General features: G+C 59.2%; 4 protein-coding genes across 4 annotated transcripts in view; 3 read left to right on the forward strand and 1 right to left on the reverse strand.

Annotated features, from left to right (window-relative positions):
• WDR62 (WD repeat domain 62) overlaps window positions 1–14,534 on the forward strand; it is a 32,482-nt gene extending 17,948 nt beyond the window's left edge. Inside the window, exons 13-32 of the mRNA XM_004690282.2 lie at window positions 860–985; window positions 3,561–3,628; window positions 3,706–3,827; window positions 4,115–4,190; window positions 4,828–4,939; window positions 5,037–5,100; window positions 5,684–5,809; window positions 6,770–6,903; window positions 7,464–7,516; window positions 8,588–8,806; window positions 9,598–9,725; window positions 10,035–10,138; window positions 10,454–10,564; window positions 10,848–10,982; window positions 11,201–11,315; window positions 11,422–11,563; window positions 11,639–11,699; window positions 11,856–12,518; window positions 12,892–13,043; window positions 13,136–14,534. Coding sequence (XP_004690339.1) covers window positions 860–985; window positions 3,561–3,628; window positions 3,706–3,827; window positions 4,115–4,190; window positions 4,828–4,939; window positions 5,037–5,100; window positions 5,684–5,809; window positions 6,770–6,903; window positions 7,464–7,516; window positions 8,588–8,806; window positions 9,598–9,725; window positions 10,035–10,138; window positions 10,454–10,564; window positions 10,848–10,982; window positions 11,201–11,315; window positions 11,422–11,563; window positions 11,639–11,699; window positions 11,856–12,518; window positions 12,892–13,043; window positions 13,136–13,399 — 2,975 coding nt within the window. The 3' untranslated portion in view covers window positions 13,400–14,534. The remainder of the gene's footprint in view (window positions 1–859; window positions 986–3,560; window positions 3,629–3,705; window positions 3,828–4,114; window positions 4,191–4,827; window positions 4,940–5,036; window positions 5,101–5,683; window positions 5,810–6,769; window positions 6,904–7,463; window positions 7,517–8,587; window positions 8,807–9,597; window positions 9,726–10,034; window positions 10,139–10,453; window positions 10,565–10,847; window positions 10,983–11,200; window positions 11,316–11,421; window positions 11,564–11,638; window positions 11,700–11,855; window positions 12,519–12,891; window positions 13,044–13,135) is intronic.
• A 1,411-nt stretch (window positions 14,535–15,945) lies between these two features.
• OVOL3 (ovo-like zinc finger 3) lies at window positions 15,946–17,517 on the forward strand. Its single transcript, XM_012730561.1, has 4 exons — window positions 15,946–16,039; window positions 16,117–16,181; window positions 16,708–16,909; window positions 17,309–17,517. The coding sequence occupies exons 1-4, from the start codon at window positions 15,946–15,948 to the stop codon at window positions 17,515–17,517; spliced, it is 570 nt and encodes a 189-aa protein (XP_012586015.1).
• Window positions 17,518–17,566: 49 nt separating this feature from the next.
• Window positions 17,567–18,752, reverse strand: POLR2I (polymerase (RNA) II (DNA directed) polypeptide I, 14.5kDa). Its single transcript, XM_004690552.2, has 6 exons — window positions 18,640–18,752; window positions 18,508–18,562; window positions 18,144–18,217; window positions 17,986–18,060; window positions 17,839–17,890; window positions 17,567–17,668 (listed from the first exon to the last, which is right to left on the reverse strand). The coding sequence occupies exons 1-6, from the start codon at window positions 18,696–18,698 to the stop codon at window positions 17,606–17,608; spliced, it is 378 nt and encodes a 125-aa protein (XP_004690609.1). The 5' UTR covers window positions 18,699–18,752; the 3' UTR covers window positions 17,567–17,605.
• A 528-nt stretch (window positions 18,753–19,280) lies between these two features.
• TBCB (tubulin folding cofactor B) lies at window positions 19,281–25,797 on the forward strand. The gene is made up of 6 exons (XM_004690551.2): window positions 19,281–19,463; window positions 19,864–20,007; window positions 22,251–22,347; window positions 22,993–23,184; window positions 25,358–25,430; window positions 25,576–25,797. The coding sequence occupies exons 1-6, from the start codon at window positions 19,350–19,352 to the stop codon at window positions 25,688–25,690; spliced, it is 735 nt and encodes a 244-aa protein (XP_004690608.1). The 5' UTR covers window positions 19,281–19,349; the 3' UTR covers window positions 25,691–25,797.
• Window positions 25,798–25,803: the final 6 nt, after the last annotated feature.

Consider the following 25,803-nt stretch of genomic DNA (forward strand, 5'->3'; position numbering starts at 1 on the left):
GAGGCTTTCACTATGGCGCTTTGCTGTCATCTGGCCTTGGGCCTTGTTCACACACTTCCAGTTATCCCGGTATTGTTGTTTACGGCGCCCAGTTTTTCCAGTCAGATTCGGGCTTTAGTTGTCTTGTCTCTTCTGTGGCCTTTACTTTAGAGCCTTTTCACCATCTGAATTTTCTGTATGACTTTGGCCTTCAGCTGAGGACAGCCCTATCATTTTATCGATTCTTCATTCCTTTTGGTTTGCTGTTTTCCTCAGTTTGACTCCAGTAATCCGTCCTGGGCAGGAACATAGCGCAGGTGGCGTCACATCCTGAGTGTGAACAACCCTGGTCTGCATGCTCTTTCACGCACTCTCTACCCCATCAAAATTTTTTTAAGTCTCCCTTCTGTCAGTACGCCTTCCCCGCAGTATGCTTCTACCTCCGGCCAAGTGGCAGGCCGCAGACACCAGGTGACCAGGGTAGGCCGGGAAGGAGGCATGGTGGTGGGTGACCGGGAGCGCCCAGCTGTGGCCCGTCTCCAGAGCTCAGGGAGTGGGGGGCAGTGCAGGAAGCTGAGGCAGGCAGAACTTACTGGAGTGCCCAAGAGCTGCACGTGGCAGGAAGCAGTGCTGGGCTCTGTCAGGGTGTCCACATCAGATCCATCCTCCCTGAATGGGTGGCGGGGATGTGAAAGGATGGGGTTCGCTTGCTCAGGGAGGAACTATACAAAATGGATCAGCAGCTCCTTTCCGGGTTTGGGGCAAGTCAGCTGCAGTTCTGGAGCCAAAGACCCCTTTTTCAAGACCTGGAAAGTTGGGTCACGCTGAGACAGGCATACAGTGGCCTCCCAGGAAGCTGGGCCCGCCTCTCCTTTCACAGGACTGACTCTGCTGGCCTCGGCCAGTCGGGACCGGCTGATCCACGTGCTGAACGTGGAGAAGAACTACAACCTGGAGCAGACCCTGGACGACCACTCCTCCTCCATCACGGCCATCAAGTTTGCTGGTGAGCCCCTGGCTGCCCGCCTCCTGCGCCTCTCGGTGACAGCACAGCTCCCCGTAGCTTCAAGGAAACAGTGTGCGGCTTGCTCTGGACTCAGGCGCAGCTGCTTCCGAAGGCTGAATTTGTCTCAGTGCTCAGGACCCCCCACAGCCCCCAACACCCAGCTCCATCGGCTGCAGGTGCTCTGGCGGGCATCATCTCGCCTGTCTGTGCCACTGGAAAGTGGTGTCCTTGTGCTGCTAGCATGGCAGAAACTGGGCGCTGGCTGCCCTGGTGTGGCGTGAGGGCCTCCCCCTCCAGGACGGGATCAGTGCCAGCGCCTTGGCTTTTCTCCGGTTCCGGTCTGACTTAGGTGTCCACAGCCCCCTATGTGTCTACCTCAACCCCGAGGACTGACGTGAGACAAGTGTGGATCCCCAAGAGGAATCAGGTGTCATTTGAGGGAGGAGGTGGGTGCTGGTGACTTAGGCACAAATGTAAGTGGCACTTGTGGAGACTAGTTCCGTGCTGTACCGTGAGACTTGTACCGCCCACACCAGAGTCACGTGGCCAGTGGGTGCAGGCCAGGGGCTTGTCTTGGGGTGTCCTTGGAGGCCCACGTGCAGCCAGGAAATTAGAGTGAATCCTCCATGACTGGGAGGAGTCAGTATGGAGATCCTGGGGATTTCTTAAGGGATTTCAAGGGCAGGAAAGGCAGGCCGGGTAGGGGCTTGATGGATCAGGACCCACGACCTTGGTCAAGACTATCCTCCAGCAGAGTCTCTTCCTGGAGAGGATACATTTATTTCTCTGGTGTCTTGACAGTGAAGAGTGTTTTTTTTTTTATAAAGATTTTATTTATGCATACAGACCTGGGATACAGGCCAGAGGTGCAGGGGTGGTGAGAGGATTCAACAGAGACAGAGTGGGGAGCAGAACAGGCAGATTGATGAAGTCCACTGCTGAGGGGAGCAGCAGGGAGACAGGAGAGTTCTGTTGTGCCATGTGGTCAGCTCTGGGGCAGGGCTCGAACTCTCACCTAAGAGGCTATGGCTGGCTTGCAATGCTGCCCTTTGGCCTGCTACGCCACCAGGGAGGGCCCCGACAATGAAGAGTTTTTAAAATACAATGTTGTGCCTGAAAATGTACTGGTGTTTTCCCTGCTTCCTTCCTGCCTCTGTCTAGCTAAGGTGAGAGGGAGCCGGGCTAACAAGGTAACAAAGTTTGCTGTGTCTTAATAAAGACCTAGTTACAAACTCATCCGAAAACTTGTCAGACAGCCTTGAAACACTGTTCTTCCTGTGCTAGCTAGAATAAATCAGTACATCTCCCAGCTTGGCCAGCAGGGACATTGCCTTTAATGAATGGTCTCGCTCCAGAGACGACATGACTGGCCAAGGGTGAGGCCCGGGAGTCCGCCCTTCAGGCCTCTGGAGGGTGTGGGCCGCCGCCTCCGAGCCCCAGCCGGTTTGAGAGGTTGCAGGCCGTGTGCGCTCTGCCGTGACCGCTGCCTCACCCGGGCCACCACTGGGCCCTCGGAACTTATTGTAAGTACCTGCGGAAGGAATAATGTCCTTCTGTGAAACATAACTCAAAGGAAGTGACTATAATCTGTGTAGAGTTTACAGAAGAAAACAATGACTGCGTCAGGCTCTGTGGGTAGGTGTGAGCGAGGACAGACACACCCAGGTCCACAGCAGCAAGTGTCCTGCTTGCCCTTGATCCTGACATTGCTAAATACTAGGACTCACCTCAGGTTAGGAAGCAGGACGTTACCAGTAACTTGCAGGCCACGCTCCCGCCCACAGGCGCCCCTCCCTCCCGTGGGCGCTCTCCTGTGTGAGTCGGACGTCCTGTCCCCGGAGCTGCAGCCGTGGTCCCAAGGCTCTCAGTGTTTCCTGTCGGTTCTGTCTTCGTGTTCACCACAGCTCTGTGGTATTGGGCATTCTTACTACATAACGTATAAAAGAAGGAAGTATACAGGTGTGAACAGTGACAGTGCAGGGGGAAGATGCTGTCCAGGGGCTCCTCAGAGCCCCCAGGCCTGTTGTGCCGATAGGAAGCCCAGGTCAGTGCACGGGGATGCCCAGCTCGGCCCTTCTCTGTGCACCCCGGACAGGACGGCGCAGCCGGGAGCCCTGGGTTTACGTCTAGGTAGGCGAGCTCACGAGCCATCAGGAGAGTGCACGTGAGGCCCAGCCCGGCCCAGGCTGCATCTGGATGTTCCGACTGTCTCGATGACATGCCCCTCCGCTGTGGCCTTGCTGCCACTCAGTCTCGCCCCCACTCTGCTGCCCTGGACACCTTTCCAGATCTTAAGTTAGACCATGTGCCCCTTCTGTGTCCCCACCTTTCTTTCTCTCTGCCCTTGCTCTGCAGAGACCTAGCTTGCCCACTGCGCCATCTGCTCCCCAAAAACACACAGCTGAAATCTCACAAGTCCTGCCTGTACGCAGCACCCACCTCACCTCCTCCGGGAGGCCCTCCCAGACCCCCAGCAGAGTCTCCTTGTGGTGGAGTCTCCCTGGCTAGGATCTTAGGCCTGTCAGGCCCAGCAGAGACCCAGCCCTGTCTAATGGACCCCCTCTCTCTCCTCCAGGCAACAGAGACATCCAGATGATCAGCTGTGGGGCTGACAAGAGCATCTACTTTCGCAGTGCCCAGCGGGTAGTGTGGGGTGGCTGCCTTGGGGGGCTGACGGGGCTTGTCAGGGGAGGCCTTTGAAGACACTGTCTACCATGCAGGCCTCAGATGGACTGCACTTCGTCCGTACCCACCACGTGGCAGAGAAGACCACCTTATACGACATGGACATTGACATCACCCAGAAGTACGTGGCTGTGGCCTGCCAGGACCGCAATGTGAGGTGAGGCACTGGCCTGGGCCAGTTTCTGCATGGGGCCTGTGTGGAACCCAAAGGGGCTGTCTGTCAGGAGCCTTACGCGTTCCTCCCCGCCACCCCTCACCCACCGGCTCACTGGTCCTGGAGAGACAGGGTGGGATGGGGTTTCACTCCAAGCATCAGGTGGGAGGCAGACAAGCAATAATGGGGCTTCCCAGGGGTGAGGGGGCGGCAGGTGAAGCTGCAACGGGGGGCACGAGGGGCCAGGGTGGGCAGGGCCTTGTTGGCCACATTCTGCCCCGCCTCCCCAGGGTCTACAACACGGTGAACGGGAAGCAGAAGAAGTGCTACAGGGGCTCCCAGGGAGACGAAGGGTCCCTGCTGAAGGTGAGCTGAGGACCCCCACAAAGCACACTCACAAAGGCCCCCCTCTGTCGCCCTGCCGGGCCGCCCTGACCGGAGCATTCCAGGCTGGCTAGCACCCACTCCAGCCTGGCTGACCCCGGATGCAGGGGAGCCAGGGGAGGCCCCGAGTAGGACATGGACGTGGTTTCACTCCACGTGGCCACAGAGAGGTGAAAGGAATCCGAACAGCCTGGTCCCCCTCACCAGGAGGCCCCCACTGAACCTGTGTGACCCAGGGCAGGGTAGCGGCCTTCTCGGAGCTTCTGCACCTGGGGAGTTGCTTCTGGCAGACCCGAGGTCAGGGCCTCCTCAGACTGTGGCCTCGGTGTGTGATGCTGCTCTGGAGCCGGTTTCATCCTCTGTAAAGTGCAAACCGCCCCCTGGGGCTGGTCATGTGTGCAGTGCCCGGCACAGGCCCAGCTCCACCGTGACCACGGCTGCGCTTCGTGCCACTGTAAATGGGCACAGGCGTTCCCACCGCCCCAGGGAGGGTCCTGAGGGTGACCTGGGGTGGGGCCCTGTGCCGAGGGTCCAGCATTGGGTGACTTCAGGCAGCAGGGGCTGAGATGTCCTACCCTCCAGGCCCCCCAAGTACCCCGCAGGTCCTCTTCCGTGACAGGTCCACGTGGACCCCTCCGGTACCTTCCTGGCCACCAGCTGCTCTGACAAGAGCATCTCAGTGATCGACTTTTACTCGGGGGAATGCATTGCCAAGATGTTTGGCCACTCAGGTGAGTCTACCTTCCTGCTCAAGCCACCTCCCCCTCCACCCCCCCGCCCCGACGGAGCCTTCTCAGCAGCCAACCGGCTGCTCTCCACTGCTTACAGAAATCGTAACCGGCATGAAGTTCACCTATGACTGTCGTCACTTGATCACAGTGTCTGGAGACAGGTGAGCAGGGCCTGGCAGCTGCACCTGACTGAACCTTTCAGGGTGGGGGAGGGGAGGGTCTCGTGGGTGGGAGAACCTGTCCTCCTGCGGGCCAAGCGGTGGCTCGGGCACCGTGCCCATGGCCGCCTGTGCAGGGGTTCCCGCTTGCTCCCTCCGGCCATGCACCTGGCTGTCTCACCGGCCCTGAGTTCAAATCCCAGATCTGCCGTTTGCTGTGACCTTGAACCTCAGTCGTTCTTCCTTCTCTGAGCCTCAGTGTGCCCCTTTGCAAGAGAGATGATAGTGCCTGCCTTGCGAGTTTTCTGGGAGAGCCAGAATTCCTCAGCACAGGAGTGCCCAGCGCAGTCCGCTTGGCCGCCCCTCCAGCCTGCCACACTCCCTGCTCACAGCCCTCTTCCTGGTTCTGGAGACCTTCAGAGCAGGCCCTGCTCTGCTGGGATGCCTGGCCCCAGCCAGGGGGTAGAGCCCGAGTGAGGGGTGTGTCTTTTGGGCAGGGCCGGGGCACGGGCCCGTGGTGAGCCAGGCGCCCCAGCGTCAGGCGGCTTCCACAGTCTGTTCCTCCCGCGTCTCTCCCTCCCCTCAGCTGCGTGTTCATCTGGCACCTGGGCCCGGAGATAACGAGCTGCATGAAGCAGCACTTGCTGGAGATCAACCGCCAGGAGCAGCAGCAGCAGCACACGCGGCCCGGGAAGTGGAGCAGCCAGCCCAGGTCCTGGCAGCCCCTCGGGCCCAGTCTGCCCCTTCCCCAGCAACCCGGTGCCTCAGGCGACCCTGTGTGCGCCGCAGCCTGGGGGGAGGTGGCCTTGCAGTACAGTTAGGTGATCATATGAGAAGAGTTTGGGCGTGGAGACGTCAGGTGGGCGGGGAGCCTGTGAGCAGCGTGACAGGGGGCCCGGGGCGTGTGGGGACGGCGAGGGGAGGCAGTGGCCATGGGGGGAGCAGTGGTCTGAGACGGCTTTTTGGCTTTTCCGTGGAAGTTAATCCTTGGCTGTCTTTGAGTCTGCCCAACAAACTCTTCACAGTTCTAATGCTGCCAGAGCAATCTGATGTCGTGTGAATCCATGTTCTGCTTTTGACTTGGGATCTTCTTCCGTTGAAGGCCTCAGTTTGAGTGGGGAGTTTTGGGGTTTGTCCTCACGCTCATCCCAGCCTCTGTCCCGTCTCCGTCCCGAGGTCATGCCCGGGCGTCTCTCGGAGGCCAGGCCCTGGCAGAGCCACCTGCTCTGCGGGCATGATGACGCTGTTGCAGTCAAGGCCCCAGGGGTGGGCCAGTCCCTTGGGCGCCTGGTCTTGCCCGACTCTGGGCTGCACCACGGCCGTTGCCCCATTGCCGCCCTCACGTCACGCATGGTTAGTCTCCTGTCCACTGAAGGCGCCACAGTCACGTGTCTGCCCCACCCACTTCCCAGAGCAGAACGCGGCCTCTCGGGACCCCGCCACTCCCTGCTGTACTCGCCGTCCGTGCCGTGGCTCCCGGAGAGCTTGTCTTGTATTTTGAGCCCAGTTGTGTTCATTTACTGGGCTGTGTTCCTAGCAGCGGGGGTGTGGTAGGTGGGCCTCCCTCACCATCTTGAGCCGAAGCCAAGAATATAGAGACTCGCAGCCCTCGGCCCACTCACTGCCTCACTCACCCATGTTCTCCTCTTGCCCTCCTCATCCCTGGCTTCAGGCAGGAGACGTTTGTGTCCGTGCCCAGCGAGGTTTGCTCCCTGAGCCCTGGTGAGCAGACAGAGGGCGAGCTGGAGGAGGAGTGTGACCCGGAAGAGTTGCTGAAGACCCCCTCCAAAGAGAGCTTAGATCCAGGTTTGCAGAGGGGCCCGACTTTGACTCTGCGTGCAGGGATCCGTGCCAGCTTAGCACGAAGCTCTGTAGGCCTTTCCTCCACGTTGCTATCCACGGGGATGTGGACCATGTCTGTGTCCAAAAATTCTGCCACACTGCAGTGTAGCTCTGCAGCTTCCCCTTGAAGTATCTGACTGAGCTGTGAGTCGGCGGGGCCAACCCAGGGGTCGCCCCTCGCCCAACCAGCAGCGTACCCGAGTGTTTTGAGTGACCCCCCTACCCAAGTGGCACTCGGCATTGTGAAGGACCGTGTGGGCTGCTCCCCGCCTCCCGCCGGTCACTGCCCAGCCAGCAGTGTGTAAGCCCGCTGTCCCCCACACTTACGCCCACATTTGACGATGTGAAGCGTGTTAACTGTGGTCCTCATGCAGGTAAGACCTGTACCCGTCGGGGAGATGACCTGTGTGGGCTGCCTGTCCGTTCTTGTGCCACCTCTTTGGGAAACCGCCTGCTTACGCCCACTGCCTGTTTGTCTGTTGGGCAGTTTCTTCTCTTCTCGTGAGTCCTGTGTGTCTCCCCAGGGCCTCAGTGCCTGCTGACCAACGGGAAGCTGCCACTCTGGGCAAAGCGACTGGTGAGTCCACAAGAGAGCAGGATGCCGGGGGCTGGCAAAGTAGGGGAGCCTCCCTCCATGCTCTTTGTTCATTTTTTTTTTAAGGTTTCTTTATTTATATGTACATTACTGGGGTCCAGGCTAGAGGTGCAGGGGTGAGAGGATCCGCCAGAGACAGAGTGGGGAGCAGAACAGGCAGATCAACAAAGTGCTCTACTGAGGGGAGCAGCGGGTGGGGGAGACAGGAGAGGACTGCTGCGCCCTGTGGGTCACCTCCGGGGCTGGGGATCAAACGTGCAGTGAAGCGGCTGTGGCTCGCTTGCAGTGCTGTGTCCTAACCCGTTGTGCCACCAGGGAGGGCCCTAAATAAATATTTTTGAAAAAATAAAAAAACTCAGCAAGTTAGAAGCTTCCCCTGCCACCCTCCCCTGGGCACAGGTCAGGCCTCTGTCCATGCTCTGTGAGGCCCCAGCTCAACACTTACCGCATGCTTACTGTGCGGGCCTAGTCCTGAAGCTTCCGCCTGTCTTGCTTCGCTTAATCCTCATTGAAGTTCACGCTGTCCATAGTCCCCATTTCACAGCCAGGGAAACTCCAGCCTAGAGAGGGCACGCAGCCTGTCCCAGTCCCCGCCGCTAGCAAACGGAGGCGGTGGGGCAGAGCCGCTCCAAGCCCGTGATCTCCAACAGCCACCCTCCCCTGGCTCTCAGGGGCGCACTAGTAGGGGCAGCACTTGGGAGGGAGGGCGCCACGTGGGGCAGGAGCAGGGGCCGGGAGGACGAGTGGCCGTGTCATGGGTATATCTGGATGGCAACGCTCACTGGCAAAATACAGCGTGGGGCCTGAGGGACAGAAGAGACGGCAAGAGAGTTGACCTCGGGGTTTGGGGCCTGAGCAGCTGAGGTCGGGAAGGCTTGGGGGGAAAGACCAGGAGCTGCTCTCACCATGCAGAGTTGAGGTGGCCACGTGGTGTACAACAGGGGGGCTCGAACTGGAGATGCGTGTCCGGAAGTTGTTCCAGAGATGAGGTCACGGGCGCCCCTGCCCTCGCTGGAGCGGCAAGCCCCGTCTGATGCAGCCCCTCACCCTCAGCTGGGAGACGACGACGTGTCAGAAGGCTCCAGCTTCCACACCAAGCGCAGCTACCAGCCGCACGGCCGCTGGGCGGAGCGGGCCGACCAGGAGCCCCTCAAGGCCCTCCTGGATGCCCGGAACCTGGACTGCTGCTTCACCCCCATGAAGCCGGAGAGCCTCGATGACTCCACCATGGATGGCTTGGAGCCACAGAACCTGGCGGGCCTGCTGAGCAAGGTACGTGCGGCCCGGCGCTCTGGCTCGGGTCGTGCCTGGCCGCCCGCTCCAGGCTGGGAGAGGACTGCGGGAGATGGCGAAGGACAGGAGGGCGAGCCCGGCCTGCAGGGAGACCTCCGCTGACTGTTGGGAGGCGAGTGCCTCGGGACGTAAGAGCTCGGGCCCCAGGGCAGGCCTGGGTCTGGGCAGATGAGGCCTGGGTGTGTGACTTGGGGCAAGCTGCTCTCCGAGCGTCGGTTTTAGTCTGAAGAAGTTCTATCACAGGCATCCAGTGGGGAGAACCCGACCTGGACCTTTCGAGGTACTGTGGTAGCTCTTACTCTGGTTTTTCCAAACAAAAGAAATTTGTTTCTGTTATTTACATTTTCACTTTGCCTGTGGCATACCTTCAGTTATGTGCCAGTGGTAGCAACACAACTCGACAGATTGTTACCAGTGTACACACCTGCATCCGCACACCCGCACACCGCACACCGGTGTCTGCTGCCTCCCAGAGGCCCTTGGCGCCCTTCCAGCCAGTACCCCCTCCCGCCAGTTCCGACCTCTCTTGGTTTTCCTGTTCTTGAACTTCACATAGACTCGTAAAGGGCTAGAGCCATCCCTACCCCTTACCTGGAGAGGGGCAGTGGCCCAGCAGGGGAGCCCAGGGTGAGCCCCTGGTGAGCATAGCACTGGGCACAGGTCCAGCCAGGGGGCCGCCAGCATCGCCGACTGCCTCACTGCTGCCGTCTTCGGGGCTGGCTGCAGGCCTCGTGGCTGCCTCAGAACAACCACGCTCCCCTCATCCGTAGTCAGAGAGTCCCCAGGAGAATGGCTGCGGGCTTTCCTCCTTCCTGCCCCCCCAGAGGGAGTCCTCGGAGGCCAACCAGCTCCTCGTCGGCTCGCTGGAGGCGGAGGTGACACTCACAGGGACAGGCAGGTGGGTGTCCTTTGGGTCAAAGGGATTCTTAGTCGGAGGCAAGAACTGGAAGAACCTCTGTCCGTCCTCTCGGTGAGCCTAAGCGTGGGCAGAGGGGTGAGGCCGTGATGGGGCAGGAGCCCGGGCCTGCAGCCTCAGCTGTGGCCTCAGTCTCCTCGGTTCCTGGTGGAGGTACAGGGGCCTCCTGCAGAGGCAGGCGAGGCCAGGCAATGCTCCCTGTAGGAACGGGGTGCTGATCTAAGGGTTCCAGTGGGACCAGCTTACTAATTAGTGTCTTCTCGTTCTCCCTCCCCCACACTGGCGCTGCAGCAGATACAGTGAGCAGGAAGTAGGGGGGGCATCTGGAGACCAGCAAGGTGACCCCTACCTCAGGGCCTCCTCCGTCGACTGCAAGGACCTGAGCCCACCTGAGGGTGAGTGAGGGTAGCAGGGTCTCTGTGAGTCTGTTCGTTCAACCAGCCCCTTCGTGGGTCCTGACGGTGACCTGCAGACAGACACAGTCTCTGCTGCTGCCTGAGGGTTCTGGAGCCCAACTGCCCACCACTGAGAGCCCAGCTTCGCCGCCTTCTCCAAGTGTAACCTTGTTGGTTCATCAAAACGGGGGAAGGGAGCAACACCCTCAGTCCGGAGACGGAGACCGAAACTGAGCCACTCACCTCACTCCCCTAAGGGTCCAGCCTTGGACTCCGGACACTGCCACACCGCCCCACCCCTCTCTGTTCCTCCAGACTCGGGGGAGTCAGAGGCCGACGTGGAGTACAGCTTTGCCGCTGTCCATTCCTCGCCCCCACTGCTGGGCCCAGAGCTGCGCTCTGACGTGATGGTGTCCCCCACCCCAGGTAGGCCGGGGCCGGGCAAGGACAAGGGCAGTGCCTGGGCCTGGCTGGCGATGGCCACGGCGTGTGACTGGCACCATGTCAGCTGCGCGCGGGCATCCGCTGAGGCTCAGCTTCCTCTGCTGGGCGGAGAGTCGCCAGCCTGTCCTGGGCTGGGCGACAGGGTGTGTGAGGGCGCGTCAGCTTTCTTCACCGTGGGGCACCTGGCGTCTCTGTCGGGGCGTCTGCATGACTCACGCTGTGACTGCTCTCCCGCCGCCTCTTCCCACCTCCTGCCTCTCCCCAGGATGCCCAGGCACCACGGAGGAGCTGGCCCGGCCCGAAGTGCCCGGCATACCCAGCAGCTCCCTGCCCCAGACGCCAGAGCAGGAGAAGTTCCTTCGCCACCACTTCGAGACGCTGACTGACGCCCACCCTGAGGGTAGGGTCTTGCCCCTCTTGAACCCCACCTGGGGGGCTTTTCCTGGGGGGCTGGGGAGGGTGGGCAGGAGGCCATGCATCTTACTGGAAGGACTGGGCTGCGGTCCTCTCCCTGCTCCGCTGGCCATGCCGGAGGGTCTGCCTGCCCATCTTGGGTCGGCCTAGGCCTGGGGCCGGCTATGGGGGGATTCTGAGGGCTCCCTTGGCTTCTCCCCATAGAGCTCTTCCACGGGTCGCTGAGAGACGTGAAGGCCTCTGAGGCCGAGGACTACTACTTCAATCCCCGGCTGAGCATTTCAGCCCAGTTCCTCTCTCGCCTCCAGAAGACATCCAGGTAGGAGCTGGTGGGCCAGTGAGTCCCCATCCCACCTCCCAGCTCTCTGAGTCCCCCCAGGGCGGGCTGGGTCCCCTCAGACACAGGCTTTGTTTCCTTCCCACAGATTCACCAACACTTTCCCCCCTCGGCTGTCGCTGCACCTCATGAAGTCCCCAGAGGCCAAACTCACCGACCATCGGAGGAGCCAGTCCAGAGCAGAGCCCCTGAAAGCCAGGCCTGGTCACACCTCCCCAGGCAGGACCAGTGTGAGTGTCGGGGCCTCCCACGGGACAAGGGATGGGAGCGGGGGCCCTGTCCTCACCTCGGGGCTGTGCTTGCAGATGCTCTCTGGAGGGAAGGCCGAGGAGCCCCACGATTCCATGGAGGCCTGGTACCCAATGAGTGAGTGCCTGCGTCCCCAGATGAGCAGTCCCGGGCTTTGTGGCACATGGTGCCCAGCTCATCCAGGGGTGGATGGGCAAGGGCCATGCAGACGCCGTAGCCACCCTGTCCAGCTCTGCAGCAGTGTGGAGAGTGAGCTGACCGTTTTCTTTACAGACCCCAGCCTCACAGGCCTGCCACCCTGGCTCCCCTCTTCTGCGTTGCTGCTCCCAGACAGGAATCCTTTGACACCCACGGCCGCAGCCACCCCAGACCTGGCTCAGGGTCGCCGCACCTCCTCCCCCTGCCCCTTCATGGAGGCCACGGACAACTCCCGTGCCAAGGCATCACGCAGCATCTCCCTCGAGGACAGTGAGGACCCTGATCTGGCTGAGCTGGCCAGGCCCCTCCGCAGACCCTCCTCCATGGGGGAGCTGGTCACCCTGAGCCAGGATCTCCAGGCCATCACTACCACAACGGCACTGGATTCTGACAGTGAGGACCCAGGGCCTGTTCTCCCACCCTGGGGCAACCATGAGGCCCGAGCCAACCTGAAACTGACCCTGTCAAGCGTCTGTGACAAACTCTTGCTGCCCCAACCCCTGCTGGCAATACCCCACACACAGGAGCCCATGGCCACCCAGCCCAACTCGATAGCCTCGACAGCCAGCTGCCCAGCCTCCAGCCCTGTGGATGGGAGCACCCCAAAACTCCTCACCTCTGCCTTTGTCTCAAGTCTCCTGACCCCTGAGCTCCCTGCTCACTCCAACAGCCCCACACCTCCAGAGGCCACACCCGAGATCCCTGGAAGCTTCACCTCCCTCCTGGAGTCCAGCCCTGGTGAGTGGGGACAGGTGTTACCTCCTCGCACCAGATGCAGACACTTGACCTGCCCCGGACCTGTGCCATCCGGTTGTTTGCCTGCTCACTTAGCTGTTTGGTGAGCGCTCATACCTGTGGGCCTTTGCTCTGGGCCCTAGAGCATGGGGCAGTGCTGAGAGAAATCGGAGACAGGGTTTAGAGAGTGACCCCTGGTTCCAGTTTTAAATATAATGATGAGACAGACTGCAGGGACATGGTGGCTTCTGATCAGAGGCCTACAGAGGGGAGGGGAGCCCCGGAACTGGGAACTTGTTGAGGCAAGAGACACCCCGGCCTCTCTCCAGCCAGCTGGAAAGTAGCCGTCACTCTCATTGCTCCCCTCTACCCCTAGGTGCGCTGGTCCCAGGCAGTCCTGGACACTGGGGGGAGCCCAGGCTGCCACCTAGGGTCCTGCCCGCTCCCCCCTGTGAGCTGAGCAGTGCGGGGACTGTTGTGCACAGACTGCAGGTGGCCTTTCAAGATGCCCTGGAACTGTACCACCTGGTGAGTCAAGCCCCAGCATCAGGGAGAGGGCCGAGGGGACTGCCTGGCAGCGCCTGGCCGGGATGGCCCCTAACCAGTGGCTCCCCTTGCAGATAGTGTCCAGTGACCAGGTGAGCACCGAGCAGCAGCAGGCCCAGTCTGACCTGACCTCCACCTTCCTCTGGATCCACAGCCACTTAGAGGCCAACGACGGGCTGATGGGGACTGATGGGGTCTCAGCCCGGGCCCTGCCCAGCCTGGGCGCCCCCTCCCCGCCCACGCTGTGCCCCCTGGCCAGCCCAGATCTGCGCGCCCTGCTGGAGCACTACTCAGAGCTGCTAGTGCAGACCGTGCAGAGGAAGGTGCAGGGGCGCTGAGGGCAGCCGCCTGCCTCCGCCTTGGCACTGCTGTTCCTGAAGAAACAGGTGTTTTAAACAAATAAACCGACAGCTTGGAGGAACAGATCCTGGTGCTCTCCTGGCATCACACGGCCCCCTTCAGATGAATGCAGAGAGGGAGGGTGGAGAGCAAAGCCCTGGAGCTCCAGTATGCCTTGCCAGGCCCTGCGCCAGGACTCCGTTAGCGGGAGCACGGGCCAGCACACCGAGGAGCGTGCAAACTGCAGTGATGACCCCAGCGCCTGGCTCCCGTCATCCAGCCCCCGCGCACCAGTGGTGCCCAGGGAGGGGCTTGCCCTTCTGTCCTGCCTCACTGAAGTCCAAGGACAGTGGCGTCACATGTGCCAGGCACTGGCCCCTGGTATACACTGCCGCGCCCCGAAGCACGGCCCACACTGGATCCTGGAAGTCAGGCTTTGTCCCCATCTGTAGCAGTGGCGACTGAGGAGAGGCAGGCTCAGCCCATGGACAGTCCAGGCAGCAGGCCAGGCTGCCCAGCAGCCCCAGCCTCCCCTGAGCGACCATTGCTGGTACCAGCCTCCCCAGGCAGCAGGCTTCGGGCCCCTAGGAAGGCTCTGGCCCGAGGGTCCCACGTCAGGAAGTCATTTGGGGGGTGGGAGTTCCTGAGTCCTGCTCCAGTGGTCCTGCCCCGCCCCCCAGGAAGGGGCTCAGAGCCAGCATCTCGCCCAGGCCTTCATGCTGAGACTCTGGCTAGGCCTTCCTGGGGCACAGTCATGTTCCCCTGCGCCCTCCAGACACTGGCACCGCTGGGTCCACTGAGCAGAGGTTGAGAAGATCCTGCCAGGCCCGGGATTCCTGTCATGTTCTCCGCCTTAGAAGAGTGAGGGTCAAGACAGGCAGAGCCTGCTATCGTGGCATTTACCTTCTAGAGGTGCAACACGGGATTCAGGATATATCTAACTGAGGGGGTTCACCGGCCGGCTGAAGAGGGGTGGAGAGGCCTTTGTGAGCGAACATCTCCCCTGAGCCCACGTGGCATCTTGGGAAAGGATCCAGCCCCACAGGAGGAGGAGGAAGATCACATAGGTGTGAGGGAAACGAACGCCGGGATGGCTGGGAAGGCGTGAGCTGGGGGGGACTGGAGGGGTACGGGGCCCCCCCAAGAAGCATTCACCAATTTATTTTCCTAAATAAAATCCTTGATGTTGGTGTTAGGAGAGATGCCCGATAGTACCTATTCCTGAAGGCTCCCGCTCCCTGCCTCGGAGCCCAGGTCGTGGTGTAGACGGCCCCTCTCCCCATCAGCCTAAACTCTTTCAGGGCTCACACCCCAGACCTTGAGGCAGGGCCTCGTCTGCCCTCCAGGCTCCCCTACCCCTGACCTACTGGATTTCCCCATCCCTGCCTGTCCCCCCCAAGGACAACGCAGATTTCATCAGTACTGCGCTAGCCCTGGCCCGCGTTGGGGCTCAGAAAGTTGGGGTGGGGGTGGATTTGAGAGAGAGCTGCATGGGAATATTCAAAATTCATCACCCCTTCTTAAGAGTCAGACAGTGACTGATCTGGAACACCGCCTAGCTGGAGTGTGGGGGTAGGTTCTGGAAGCCCCTGGCTGTGTCACCTGAACCCCTTCAGTTCCTGGGGTGGGGAGGGGAGTGAAGGAGTGGTGACTGGTTGGTCACTTAGCTGGGCCCGTAACAACCTGGTGTTTTGTTGTTATTTTTTAAAGGTTTGTTTTTTATTTATGCATACAAGAACTGGGTACAGGCCAGAGGTGCGGGGTGGCGGGGTGTGTGAAAGAATTCACCAGACAGAGGAGAGCAAACAGGCAGATCTACTGAAATACACTGCTGAGGTGGGCAGCAAGTAGGTCAGGAAAGGTCAACTTCAGCCCCCTGTCCTAGGATCGAACTCCTGCTGCAGTGGCTACCGATAGCCTCATAGTGCTGCGCTTTAACCCGATGTGCCACCAGGGAGGGCCCCACAAATTGGTGTTTCAGTGTCCAAAACATGTGACCTATGCTTCCGGTTGACGATCAGCCTTGGGTATCTGAGGATTAGAGGAGCTGAGCTGAACACACACACCTGGGTGTGCCATGGCCTTTCCTGGGGGACCTCCACCCCCTGGAGCAAGGCAATCAAGGTAGCCCCTCCTGGCTTCCTGGGCAAGCTGTGATTTGCGTAACTAAGCAGGATGTTGGGTGTCCGGAGGTGACTGATTTGCCTGGCAAAGGGACCCTACTACTGGGGAAGGCGCTTAACACCCCCAGTGCCCTCACCCCCTAGAACTGCCTAGGCTCCTGTCTCCATGCTTGACCCTCTCTGGGGGTCCTAGTGCATGTCTGCCATTTGGGGCTAGCGGCTGGCCGGGAACAGCAGGGGGAGAAAGGGTGGCCCTAGGCAGGGGAAACTGGATCCCAGGAGTCAGCTCCGTCCCATCCTGACATTTGCATGGGGATAATGAGCTCCCGGGCCCGCCCCTCCCCACACAGCGCTCAAGGGGCTGAGGTCTGACAGCAGGTGCAGGCAGCCTAGTGTGGAGCCATCGCACCCTCCTCGAGGTGATGCCCCGAGCCTTCTTGGTCAGGAGCCGGCGTCCGCAGCCCCCCAACTGGGGCCATCTACCTGACCAGCTCCGGGGAGATGCCTATGTCCCAGGTGGGCCCCCCCTCACTGGGCCTGGACGTGAGGGGCAGGGAAGACACAAAGCATCACCATCTGGCTTCTCTCCTCAGACTGCAGCAGCCTTGGGGGCTCACCCGCACCCCAATCTTCTGGCTACAGGGACTCCTGGGTGGTGGTGAGTCTGCAGCTGGCCCACAAGTCCCTGCTCAAATTTAACCCTACCCAGTCTCAGCCCCCAGGGAACCTGACTGCCCCTTTCTCCCCCCGCCATTTGTGCACACACCCCGGCAGCCTTGGAGTTCTGCCTCTGCGGCATGCCCTCCCTTTCTGAGCCCAGGTTTGCTTTTAGGCCTCATCCCATGCACCGTTTCCCCAGGGCGGGCAAGCGCAGGTGGCCTGTCTAACCAACCTCGGCTGTCTGGAGGTTAAATCTGTGAACATGGAGCACGGGCTACCCTAGGGCTGACCTATAAGTTCTTTGTGGACTCCCTACTGGGTGGGAGTCCATGCCCCTAATCCCCGTGGTCCAAGGGTCAGCTATTCTAAGCAAGGTAAGGGTGGGCCTGGTGGTGAAGCACCGCCCGGAGAGGTGACCTTTGTCAGCCTCTCACCCCCTCAGACCGAGTCCTGGTTCTGGGCACTCTGTAACCAGGGGCAGAGGCCAGCCGGAGTGGCCACCATCTCCTGTGTTCCTCCTCCAGCCCGCACCGGGCACGCTGGCCGCCACTCCCAGGGGCCCTGGGGCACTCCGCTGCCCCCTCTGCCCCAAGGCCTTCCCACTGCAGCGCATGCTGACCCGGCACCTCAAGTGCCACAGCCCCGCTCGCCGCCACGTTTGCCGCTGCTGCGGCAAAGGCTTTCACGATGCTTTCGACCTCAAGCGCCACATGAGGACGCACACCGGTGAGCAGCAGCAGCGCGGGGAGGGTGTGCGGGGCTGGGCAGAGATGCGCTGACAAGTGGAGGTGCCTGGGACGTGGAGTTGCCAGAGTGCATGTGGGGTGGAGACTTAGCCATCGGGGGACTTGAGTGAAGACAGGTGGCAGCTATAGGATTCAGGTTCCAGATTGAAGGTGTGACAGAGAGCCTCCTTCCCTCCCTGAAAGGGAAGGAACCTTCCGGTGAGGAGGGCGGGGCATGGGAATCTTGCCCATTCTACACGAGCTGGAAGGAACATGGTGGGCCTAGGCGGAGAAGTCTGGTGGGCTTGGAGTGGGAAGAGGACAGGAAGGTTTGCAAAGTGGGCTCATTTTGGTCTGGAGCCTACGGCTGTGTCTGCCTTCCCCTCGCTCAAATGCACAGGGATTCGGCCCTTCCGCTGTGGGGCTTGCGGGAAAGCATTTACGCAGCGCTGTTCCCTGGAAGCGCATCTTGCCAAGGTGCACGGGCAGCCAGCCAGCTATGCTTATCGGGAGCGGCGGGAGAAGCTGCACGTCTGTGAAGACTGCGGATTCACCAGCGCCAGGCCTGAAGCCTACGCGCAGCACCGAGCCTTGCACCGCTCGGCCTGAGACTGCTCCCAGAGTATCACCCATGAGGCAAATAAACAGAGGACACGCACCCACAGAACACTGCATTTATTACAATCAGGGAGAGGGTTCACTCGGTCCAGCGGTGGCCACAGTGTGGGGCGGTGCACACGTAGTACAGGCGCATGGCATCCTGCCAGAAAGGATGCCCGTTAAATGGGTACAGGAGCCTCCATCCAGCAAAGCCTCGCCCCCAAAGAACAGGCATGGGGGCTGTCAAGAAGGGCAAGGTCCCCCCAGTACTAGTGTCTCCACCCTGGGGAAGGCTCAAGCTCAGGATACAGACTTTCCTGTGCCACTCACCTCAGCCCGAGCACTGTGCGACTGGAAAAACACCGCCTCCTTGTGGCCGCACCTGGGGAGGCAAGCTCTCAGCCTTTCGCCTGCCCGCCCGCCCGCCCGCCCGCCCGGCACGTCCCCTCCCCTGCACCCGCGGCGGGCTCGGCTCACTTTTGGCACGGGTGGTCCTCGGTCCGTGGCAATGTGGGGTCCTGGGACACGTCAGCGATGATCTGGGTCAGTTCACTGCGGGGTTGGAGGGTAATTATGTTCAGACCAGGGCTCCGAACCAACCACCCAGTCCCCCAAATTTGGTCCCATCAACTCACTCTACTTCGTGTGTGATTTTGTTAACGTAGATGCAGCTGTTATCAGCTTCCTGCTGGTAATCACAGTTCCGGCACTGCGAGAGAGCACGAAGGGGAGGGAAGGGGCTGTCAGAGGCCCCTGATAAGTCAAAAAGCAGGGTCTTCCCGGTGGGGGTGGGGGGGGCGTCCCCAAGTTGGGAATAATGGGGTGTCGCGCCATTTGGGGGCGGAAAGGACGGAAGAGGTGGGTCACGCGGGGGAGGGTTATGGGGCGGATGGTTGGGGATGAACTGGGCGCGGGGGTCACGTGGAGTAGGGCGACGCCACGCCGGGAACCCGCCCGCCCATCTGGGGAAGCCCGGGCGCCCGGCGGCTTCGTGCTCACGGCGTAGAGCAGAATGCGGTTCTCCTTGTCCTCCTTGGGGTAAAGCATGTTGTTGCTGTGGGGAGAAAGGATGAGACATCAACCCTGGGGCTACTACTTGCTCCCCTGTCATACTTGCTTCCCCAGGCTCACCATTCCTGGCAGAATCGAATACCCACGAAGCCCGGCTCGTAGGTGCCGTCGGGTTCCATAGCGACGCACAGCCCGCCGAGCCATCTGCCAGATATCCGCCCCGCGACCGGTCGCGAGAAGGGTCAGACTTAGTCGCTTCGCCAAAAGGGGGCGGGGCAGCGCGCACCTTCTGGTTTCCAGGGTCTTTGTGCTCTGCCGTCAGCGCTGAGCCTTGATTACTTCCATCTCGATACCCTAGAGCAGTTGTTTCAACTTGGGGGGCCCTGAACCTCCAGTTTATAGAACAGTCTATGACTGCAAATACTATGCACCACGTAGGCCGCAAAGCGCAAAGCAGAAATAGAAGCCATTGCTCTCTGCGGGCTGGAGGTCAGTGCACATGCGCGAGTTCACAGTTCGCCACAGGGATACCTTGCCAGTCCTTCCTCTCGGCTTCAGCCTTCGCCCGCCCCGGCAGTTTCTCGAGCCGCTATTGGAAGAACTGTGCTCCAGGCACGCCCCCTCAGGATTAGCCAGTCCTACCGGTGAGCCCTATTCTTAGCGGAGGAAGGGAGGCGGCGCCGATTGGCGGAGCCTCCTTGCAAGAGAGCGTGGATTGGCCAGTCTGAGCAGGGGGCGGGACTAGTAGCCCAGATCAAGCGGCGGCGGCTGCGGAGCCGGTGTGAGGCGGCTGACTGGGCTGCCTGCCGGTCCCGGCAGGGTGCGGCGAGATGGAGGTAACAGGGTTGTCGGCCCCGACCGTGACCATTTTCATCAGCAGCTCCCTCAACAGTTTCCGCTCCGAGAAGCGATACAGTCGCAGCCTCACGATAGCTGAATTCAAGGTGTGGCCTTGGTGGCGGGCTCCGGAGGGGCGGGGCACAGAAAAAACAGAGGGGCTTCCCGCATGCTGGGAGGGCGGCGAGGTGTCCGAGATCCCGGCCGGGGCCTCGGGGGGGCGGGGCCAGAAGGAACCTGAGGGTCCAGAGAATCAGGGCGGGGCCTGGAGAAGCAGGGCTCCAGAGGGCGGAGGCCAGAGAAGGGGGCGGGGCCAGAGGGGGCGGGCCAGAGAGAACCTGCTAGGTCCTACGAGGTGGTCCCTTGGAGGAGCTGGATGGGATGTAGGTTATTGACACACGGGGTGGGGCCTCGGCGGGGGCGGGGCATGGGCGGGGCGGGGGCTCGGTGGGCGGGGCGGGGCCTCGGAGCGCCTTCCCCTCACCACTCCACCGCCCACCCCTGCAGTGTAAACTAGAGCTGGTGGTGGGCAGCCCTGCGTCTTGCATGGAGCTGGAGCTGTATGGCGTTGACGACAAGTTCTACAGCAAGCTGGATCAGGAGGATGCACTGCTGGGTTCGTACCCAGTGGACGACGGCTGCCGCATCCACGTGAGACCTCCCTCCCTGTGGTTCTTCCTCCCCCACTCTTATTTATTCAACATAAGCTTCTTGTTCCGTGTTGTGTGATAGCCCCTTCTCTCATGGAATCCCCAGCCCAGCATGGAGACAGCCAGCCAGAATAGGCTAGATCGGGTCAGGGAAAGCCCAGATATCTGGGGGCACCCATAAGAGGTGTCTGACTCTAAGCGGAATATATCAGAAGGGGCTTCCTGAAGGAAGAGATGCCCAAGCTGAAAGATGAAAAAAGGACGACTTGGGAGAAGAGATGGGAGGGGCGTGCCAGGTGCAGGGAACTGTGTACAGAGGCCTAGAACAAGAGGTGGGTCAGGGAGGGGATGCGGCTTAATTGTTGGGAGAAGCTGGAAATACTTGTCATCCCCTCCTTCCTTATCTCCCCATGCTCCTTAGACATCACAGCGCCTCACGTGAGCCCCACCACAGGGCCTTTGCATGAGCTATATACCCTGTGCCTGTGTGGTTCTTTTTATATACTCACACGACACACCTTTCTCCAGTCTTTACTTAAAGGTCGCCTTCCAAATGTGAAGCGTTCATTGACCTCAGTATAAAATTTAAGCCTTCTCCCTTTCCACTATATTTGAGTTTTGACCATGGTTACCATCACGTTGTGACATACAGTGCATCCTCCCCACCTCCACTCCCATACATGGAACAATGCCTGGCACAGTGAGGATGTTTAGTGAATCATTGTTGAATGATGGCTTGACTCCATAAAATAAGATTAGGTGGCCAGCATCATTAATCTTGTTTTACAGAAAACTTAGCTTCAGGGTAGAACAGACTACCCTTTACCGCAGTCTGCATGACTCTGGAAGTTGGTTTTTGTCTTTTTTCCTAATCTCTTTCATTTTTTAGTAAGTGTTATGCCAGAGTTATAGCAGTAAGCCACATCTGAGTAGGTGTTTTAGCTCTGTCCAGTGTGAAAGGGAGATGTTACTACATATTCACAGGACCAAATGGGAAAGATCAATGAAATGAGGGTAATGCAGAGGAGACATGTGGCTGGGAAAGACTATACTGAGGAACCTGACCCAATAGCAAAATCTGGGAGGACTTCCTGGAGGAGGTGCTACTCTAAGAGAGATCTGAAGAATGGGAAGGGGGCAGACACAGCATGTGCAGAACTATGAGGTAGCAGCAAACACAGTGGGTACAAGAGACTAAGGAATGGCCACACCTGAGGTGGAGGGAAGTGGGAGCTGAAGGAGGACTGAGCAAAGAAGGGCCTGGTCTGACTGAAGTGTTCACAGACTCCCTCTGTGTGTGAGGAATAGACTGGGCAGGAAAGGGGGAATGGGAAGCCCAGGAAGGAGGCTGTTTCCATAATTCAGATAAAATAGAACCTGGACCATTGTGGGAACAGTCAGAATTATGCTGACCCACAGCGCCGAGACTTTGGGGTAACCTGGGCAGTTTCACCCTAAGGATACTGGTGGGTCAGGCCTGGGGGGGTGGCACCCTGAAACAGGAGGGTTTCACACATGGTTTCTGGTATAGACAGGCCTCTGACATCTGAGACACTTCAAGGAAGGTTGTGTCTCCCACTGCCCAGCACACTTTGCTGCAGCCCCCCTCATCGGCCACCCTTGCCTCCCTGCTGTCTATAGTCCTACATCCAGGACTTGGTTCCTGTGGGCCTTTCATCCTCCTCCAGGAAGCCTTCCCTGACTGCCCTCTCTGGTGCTTTCCTGCATAGACCTGTGCCATCATCTGGTGTTTAAATACTCACCAGGCACTTGCTTATGGCCAGAACCCCAGTGGAATGAGTGTCCTTGAGAGCTGGGGCTGGTCTGTTTTTGCACAGTGTCCTGAGCACCCAGCACAAGGCTCCTTAGAGGAGCCCTGCACGTGATGAGTGAATGACTGTTGGGGATGGTACATGAAGAAATGGTTGGAGTTGGCTGAGGAGGGTCCTGGAGTGCAGAGAAAACAAGTTCCCTGGCCAGCGGACTAGAGGACAAGGCCTGAGCTCTGCCTTCGGTGCTGGTGACTTGGGCCTTCAGTGATGTGAACGCTGTCACGTGGGGGTCGTTCCTGTGGCTGATGCAGCCTCCAGGGACTTGGACAGGATGGGGTGTGGAAGGGGAGGTGGCCAGCACAGACACCTGTTCTTAGCCCTCCAGCTATTTTCCGAGCTGGGAGAGACTTAAGGAACATTCTGGTGTGTGAGCAAACTGTGGGCCCCACTCACCTCCCTCCTGCGACTGCAGGTCATCGATCACAGTGGTGCCCGCCTAGGAGAGTATGAGGATGTGTCCAAGGTCGAGAAATACGAGGTCTCACAAGAAGCCTATGACCAGAGGCAAGGTATGTGGGGGGTGGGGGAGATTGTCGGCGGGCAGGGATGAACGGGGGCATGTGGAGGCCAGAGAGTGTGTGCAGGTAGGGCTGGGTATTGGCAGACAGGCTGGCGGGATATTGACAGGAGCTGAAGGGCAGAGGCAGACGGGCTGGGATAATGGGGCTGGGAACACGGGACCGTAGTTGAGGGTAGACGGAACGAGGGGTGTCAGATAGGGGCTGGGAGAAATGAGGGGATGTGGGACCTGAGAAAGTGGAGGGAGGTTGGGTATGTGATTGGAGGGGGGAGGAGGTGTGTGAGGGGAGCACTTGGCAGCATATGTGGAATAGACAGGGCAGTGGGGGCATCAGTGAAGCCACGTGGGGACAGATGAGAGCACGTGATGGGGAAACCAAGGTTTTAAAAGCGAATGTGAAGGGACGTGGGAAGGAGGCCTCAGGGGAAAGCTGAGGCAGCATCTTCCCATTACCTCTGGGTAGCGGGGAGGCCCCAAAGGTGTTTCGTGTGGAGAAGCCAGGGTTTGGGGGCCCTTTCACACCCAGAGTCGGAGTTTCTTTCTGAATGTTGCCTCTGCCTGGGTGAAAGATGATCTCATTAGACCAGCGGCCCCACCCTGAAGACCACATCTGACCCCACCCCTCACGCCACAGACTCGGTCCGCTCCTTCCTGAAGCGCAGCAAGCTGGGCCGGTACAATGAAGAGGAGCGGGCGCAGCGAGAGGCCGAGGCCGCCCAGCGCCTAAGTGAGGAGAAGACCCAGGCCGGCGCCATCCCCGTGGGCAGCCGCTGTGAGGTGCAGGTGCTCGGGCAGCCCCCTCGCCGGGGCACTGTCATGTATGTAGGTAAGTGGCCCCCCGAGCCCACTGGGGGAGACAGACGCGGCAAGGGGTCACAGCTTGAGGGTTCACAGCAGGGAGTGGGACACAGGCAAACCCACCTGGATATGACGGGAGAAGCAGGCCCTAGAGGAGAGAGCGCGGAGTGCCGTGGCCAGAGGTGCGAAACCCTCACAGCAGCGACACTGCCTGTGATGGGGCAGCACAGCCAAAGTGATCTGCAGGGGTGACGGGCGCTGGGCTCGTCTTGAGGGTGATCCTGGAGGGCTTCCTGGGGGAAGGACTGTCTGAAGGAAAGGGAGCAGTGAGCCAGGGGAAGGGAGCGGGAGAGGAGAGTGTTCCCAGCAGAAGGAGCAGGGCTGGTGGCTGGGAGCAGGCAGTGTGCCAGTGGGGAGAGCGTGGGAGGTGGAGGGCACAGAGGCTGGCATGCGGCGCCTCGGGGGCCTGGGCGAGCAGTGTGGCTCTTCAGTAACAGCTCTGCCGAGATCCAGTCCACATGCCGTGCCACCCTACTCACCCTCTTAAAGTGTACAGTTCACCGGCTTTTAGAGTGCTGCAGAATTGTGCAGCTCTCACCACAATTTCAGAACATTTCATCATTCCAAAAAGACACCCTAGAACCATTAGCAGCCATTTCTCCATTTCTGAACGAACATACACACAGACACAGACACACACACACACACACACACACACACGGCCTAGGCAGCCACCGTCCATGTTCCGTCTGTCGATGTGCCTGTTCTGGATGTTTGCCCTCCTGCCATTTGTGGTGACTGGCTTCTTTAACTTGATGTTTCAGGGATTGTCCAAGTTGTAGTATGTCAGTACAATGCCTCTTTTTCTTGCTTAAAAACATCGCATTATATGGACATGTGATTCCACATTATTTTATTTCTCCCTCAGTGATGGACATTTGACTTTGGGGAGCCATGCCGGTGTGGGTTTTTTGTTTGTTTTAAAGTTGTATTTATTTATGCGTGCAAGAACTGGGGTATAGGCCAGAAGTGCAGGGGGTGAGACGACTCACTGGAGACAGAGTGGGGAGCAGAACAGGCAGATGTACTGAAATCCACTGCTGAGGGGAGCAGCGGGCAGGTCTGGAGAGGTCTGCTGCGCCCTGTGGGTCACTCCCTGGCTGGGGTTGAACTCAGCCTGCAGTAGCTGCTGAGACGTTCACCCCTGTGCCACCAGGGAGGCCCTGCGAAGTAGGGTTTCACTGATGATTTGAGGGGACACAGTTCAACCCATTACATTATAACACATTTATAAGGTATTTACATATTTAGATAAATTTCCATGATCAAATATGGGATGTGCAGTTGTTTTTTTTCCGTTCTGTGATACAAAGCTTTTTCTTTGTATCTGAAGCACAAAAATTTTTAATTTTTATAATATTTACAAATCCAACTTCTCTGTTTCCTTTAGTTGCTAGTGCTTGTGATATTCTAAGAAACCAGTGCCTCCTACAAGGTTACAAAGATTTACATCTGCATTTTCGTCTAAGAGTTCTATAGTGTTCTATCTTGCATTCAGGTCTTTGACCCAAGTTTGGGTAATTTTTGTGTCTGGTGTGAGGAAGGAATTGAGCTTCTCTTTCTTGCATATGGATATCACGTTCTCCAGACTTTTTTTTTTTCATATCAAATTATCCCTTGTCAAAAAATCTTTGACCAGAAACTAGCTTTTATGCCATGTGGCATGAGCAACTTTTGAGGAATTTGGGGCAAGACAGCAGCCTGTTGCTATTTCCCTTAGATTTTAAAAAAAGATTTATTTATTGATACATACAGAACTGGGGTACAGGCCAGAGGTGCGGGAGGGAAGAATATTCACCAAAGACAAAGTAAGGGGCCGAACAGGCAGGCTGATGAAGTGCACTACTGAGGGAAGCAGTGGGGAGACAGGAGAGGTCTGCTGCGCCATGTGGGCCGGCTCCTTGGCTGGGGGTTGAACTCCCTGTGCTGAAGCTGTGTGTTGCACCACCAGGAAGGGCCCTATTTCCCTTAGCTTTTAATAAAGCCTCCCCACCGCCTGCTGGAATGTTGCGTGGGTAAGGGGTTGGGGTGGAAGCAGGGAGGTTGGTGAAGGGCCGAGCTGTGTTAGTCTGGGCAGCTGGTGGCACTGGCCCTGGGTGAGCTGCTGCTGGAGGTTTCATCAGAATGTCTCCCCTGGACAGGACTCACAGATTTCAAGCCTGGATACTGGGTTGGTGTGCGCTACGATGAACCACTAGGGAAAAATGATGGCAGGTAACCGTGTTCGAGCCCAGGCATCTGTGTGTCTGTGCGTGCAGCGTGTGCGTCTGCGTATACATGCGTGACGAGCCCGCCCACAGCAGCCCCTGGGGTGGAGCTGTGGAGGGCCCTGTGGTCACCGCCGCCCCATGTCCTGCAGTGTGAACGGGAAACGCTACTTCGAGTGCCAGGCCAAGTACGGCGCCTTCGTCAAGCCATCCGTTGTGACGGTGGGGGACTTCCCGGAGGAGGACTACGGGCTGGACGAGATGTGACGCCCAGGGAAGGGCACCCCCCGCTCCAGCTCCCAAATCCCCCACCTATCGCCCTGCCCAGTGTGCCATGGTCCCCTCACCCCTGTTTTTATTTTATTCACCTTTCCCTTGAC

The sequence above is a fragment of the Condylura cristata genome, unplaced genomic scaffold (assembly GCF_000260355.1).
Source record: "Condylura cristata isolate star-nosed mole 26May11 unplaced genomic scaffold, ConCri1.0 scaffold00028, whole genome shotgun sequence".
Taxonomy (NCBI): domain Eukaryota; kingdom Metazoa; phylum Chordata; class Mammalia; order Eulipotyphla; family Talpidae; genus Condylura; species Condylura cristata.

Coding starts and splice junctions, on each gene's coding strand:
- OVOL3 (XM_012730561.1), top strand. CDS start 15,946: ATGCCCCGAGCCTTCTTGGTCAGGAGCCGGCGTCCGCAGCCCCCCAAC. Junction 16,040..16,116: donor GGGAGATGCCTATGTCCCAG/GTGGGCCCCCCC, acceptor TTCTCTCCTCAG/ACTGCAGCAGCCTTGGGGGC. Junction 16,910..17,308: donor CCACATGAGGACGCACACCG/GTGAGCAGCAGC, acceptor TCAAATGCACAG/GGATTCGGCCCTTCCGCTGT.
- POLR2I (XM_004690552.2), bottom strand. CDS start 18,698: ATGGAACCCGACGGCACCTACGAGCCGGGCTTCGTGGGTATTCGATTC. Junction 18,218..18,507: donor ACCGCATTCTGCTCTACGCC/GTGAGCACGAAG, acceptor GCTCTCTCGCAG/TGCCGGAACTGTGATTACCA. Junction 17,669..17,838: donor CGCACAGTGCTCGGGCTGAG/GTGAGTGGCACA, acceptor CCTTTCTGGCAG/GATGCCATGCGCCTGTACTA.
- TBCB (XM_004690551.2), top strand. CDS start 19,350: ATGGAGGTAACAGGGTTGTCGGCCCCGACCGTGACCATTTTCATCAGC. Junction 19,464..19,863: donor TCACGATAGCTGAATTCAAG/GTGTGGCCTTGG, acceptor CCACCCCTGCAG/TGTAAACTAGAGCTGGTGGT. Junction 20,008..22,250: donor ACGACGGCTGCCGCATCCAC/GTGAGACCTCCC, acceptor CTGCGACTGCAG/GTCATCGATCACAGTGGTGC.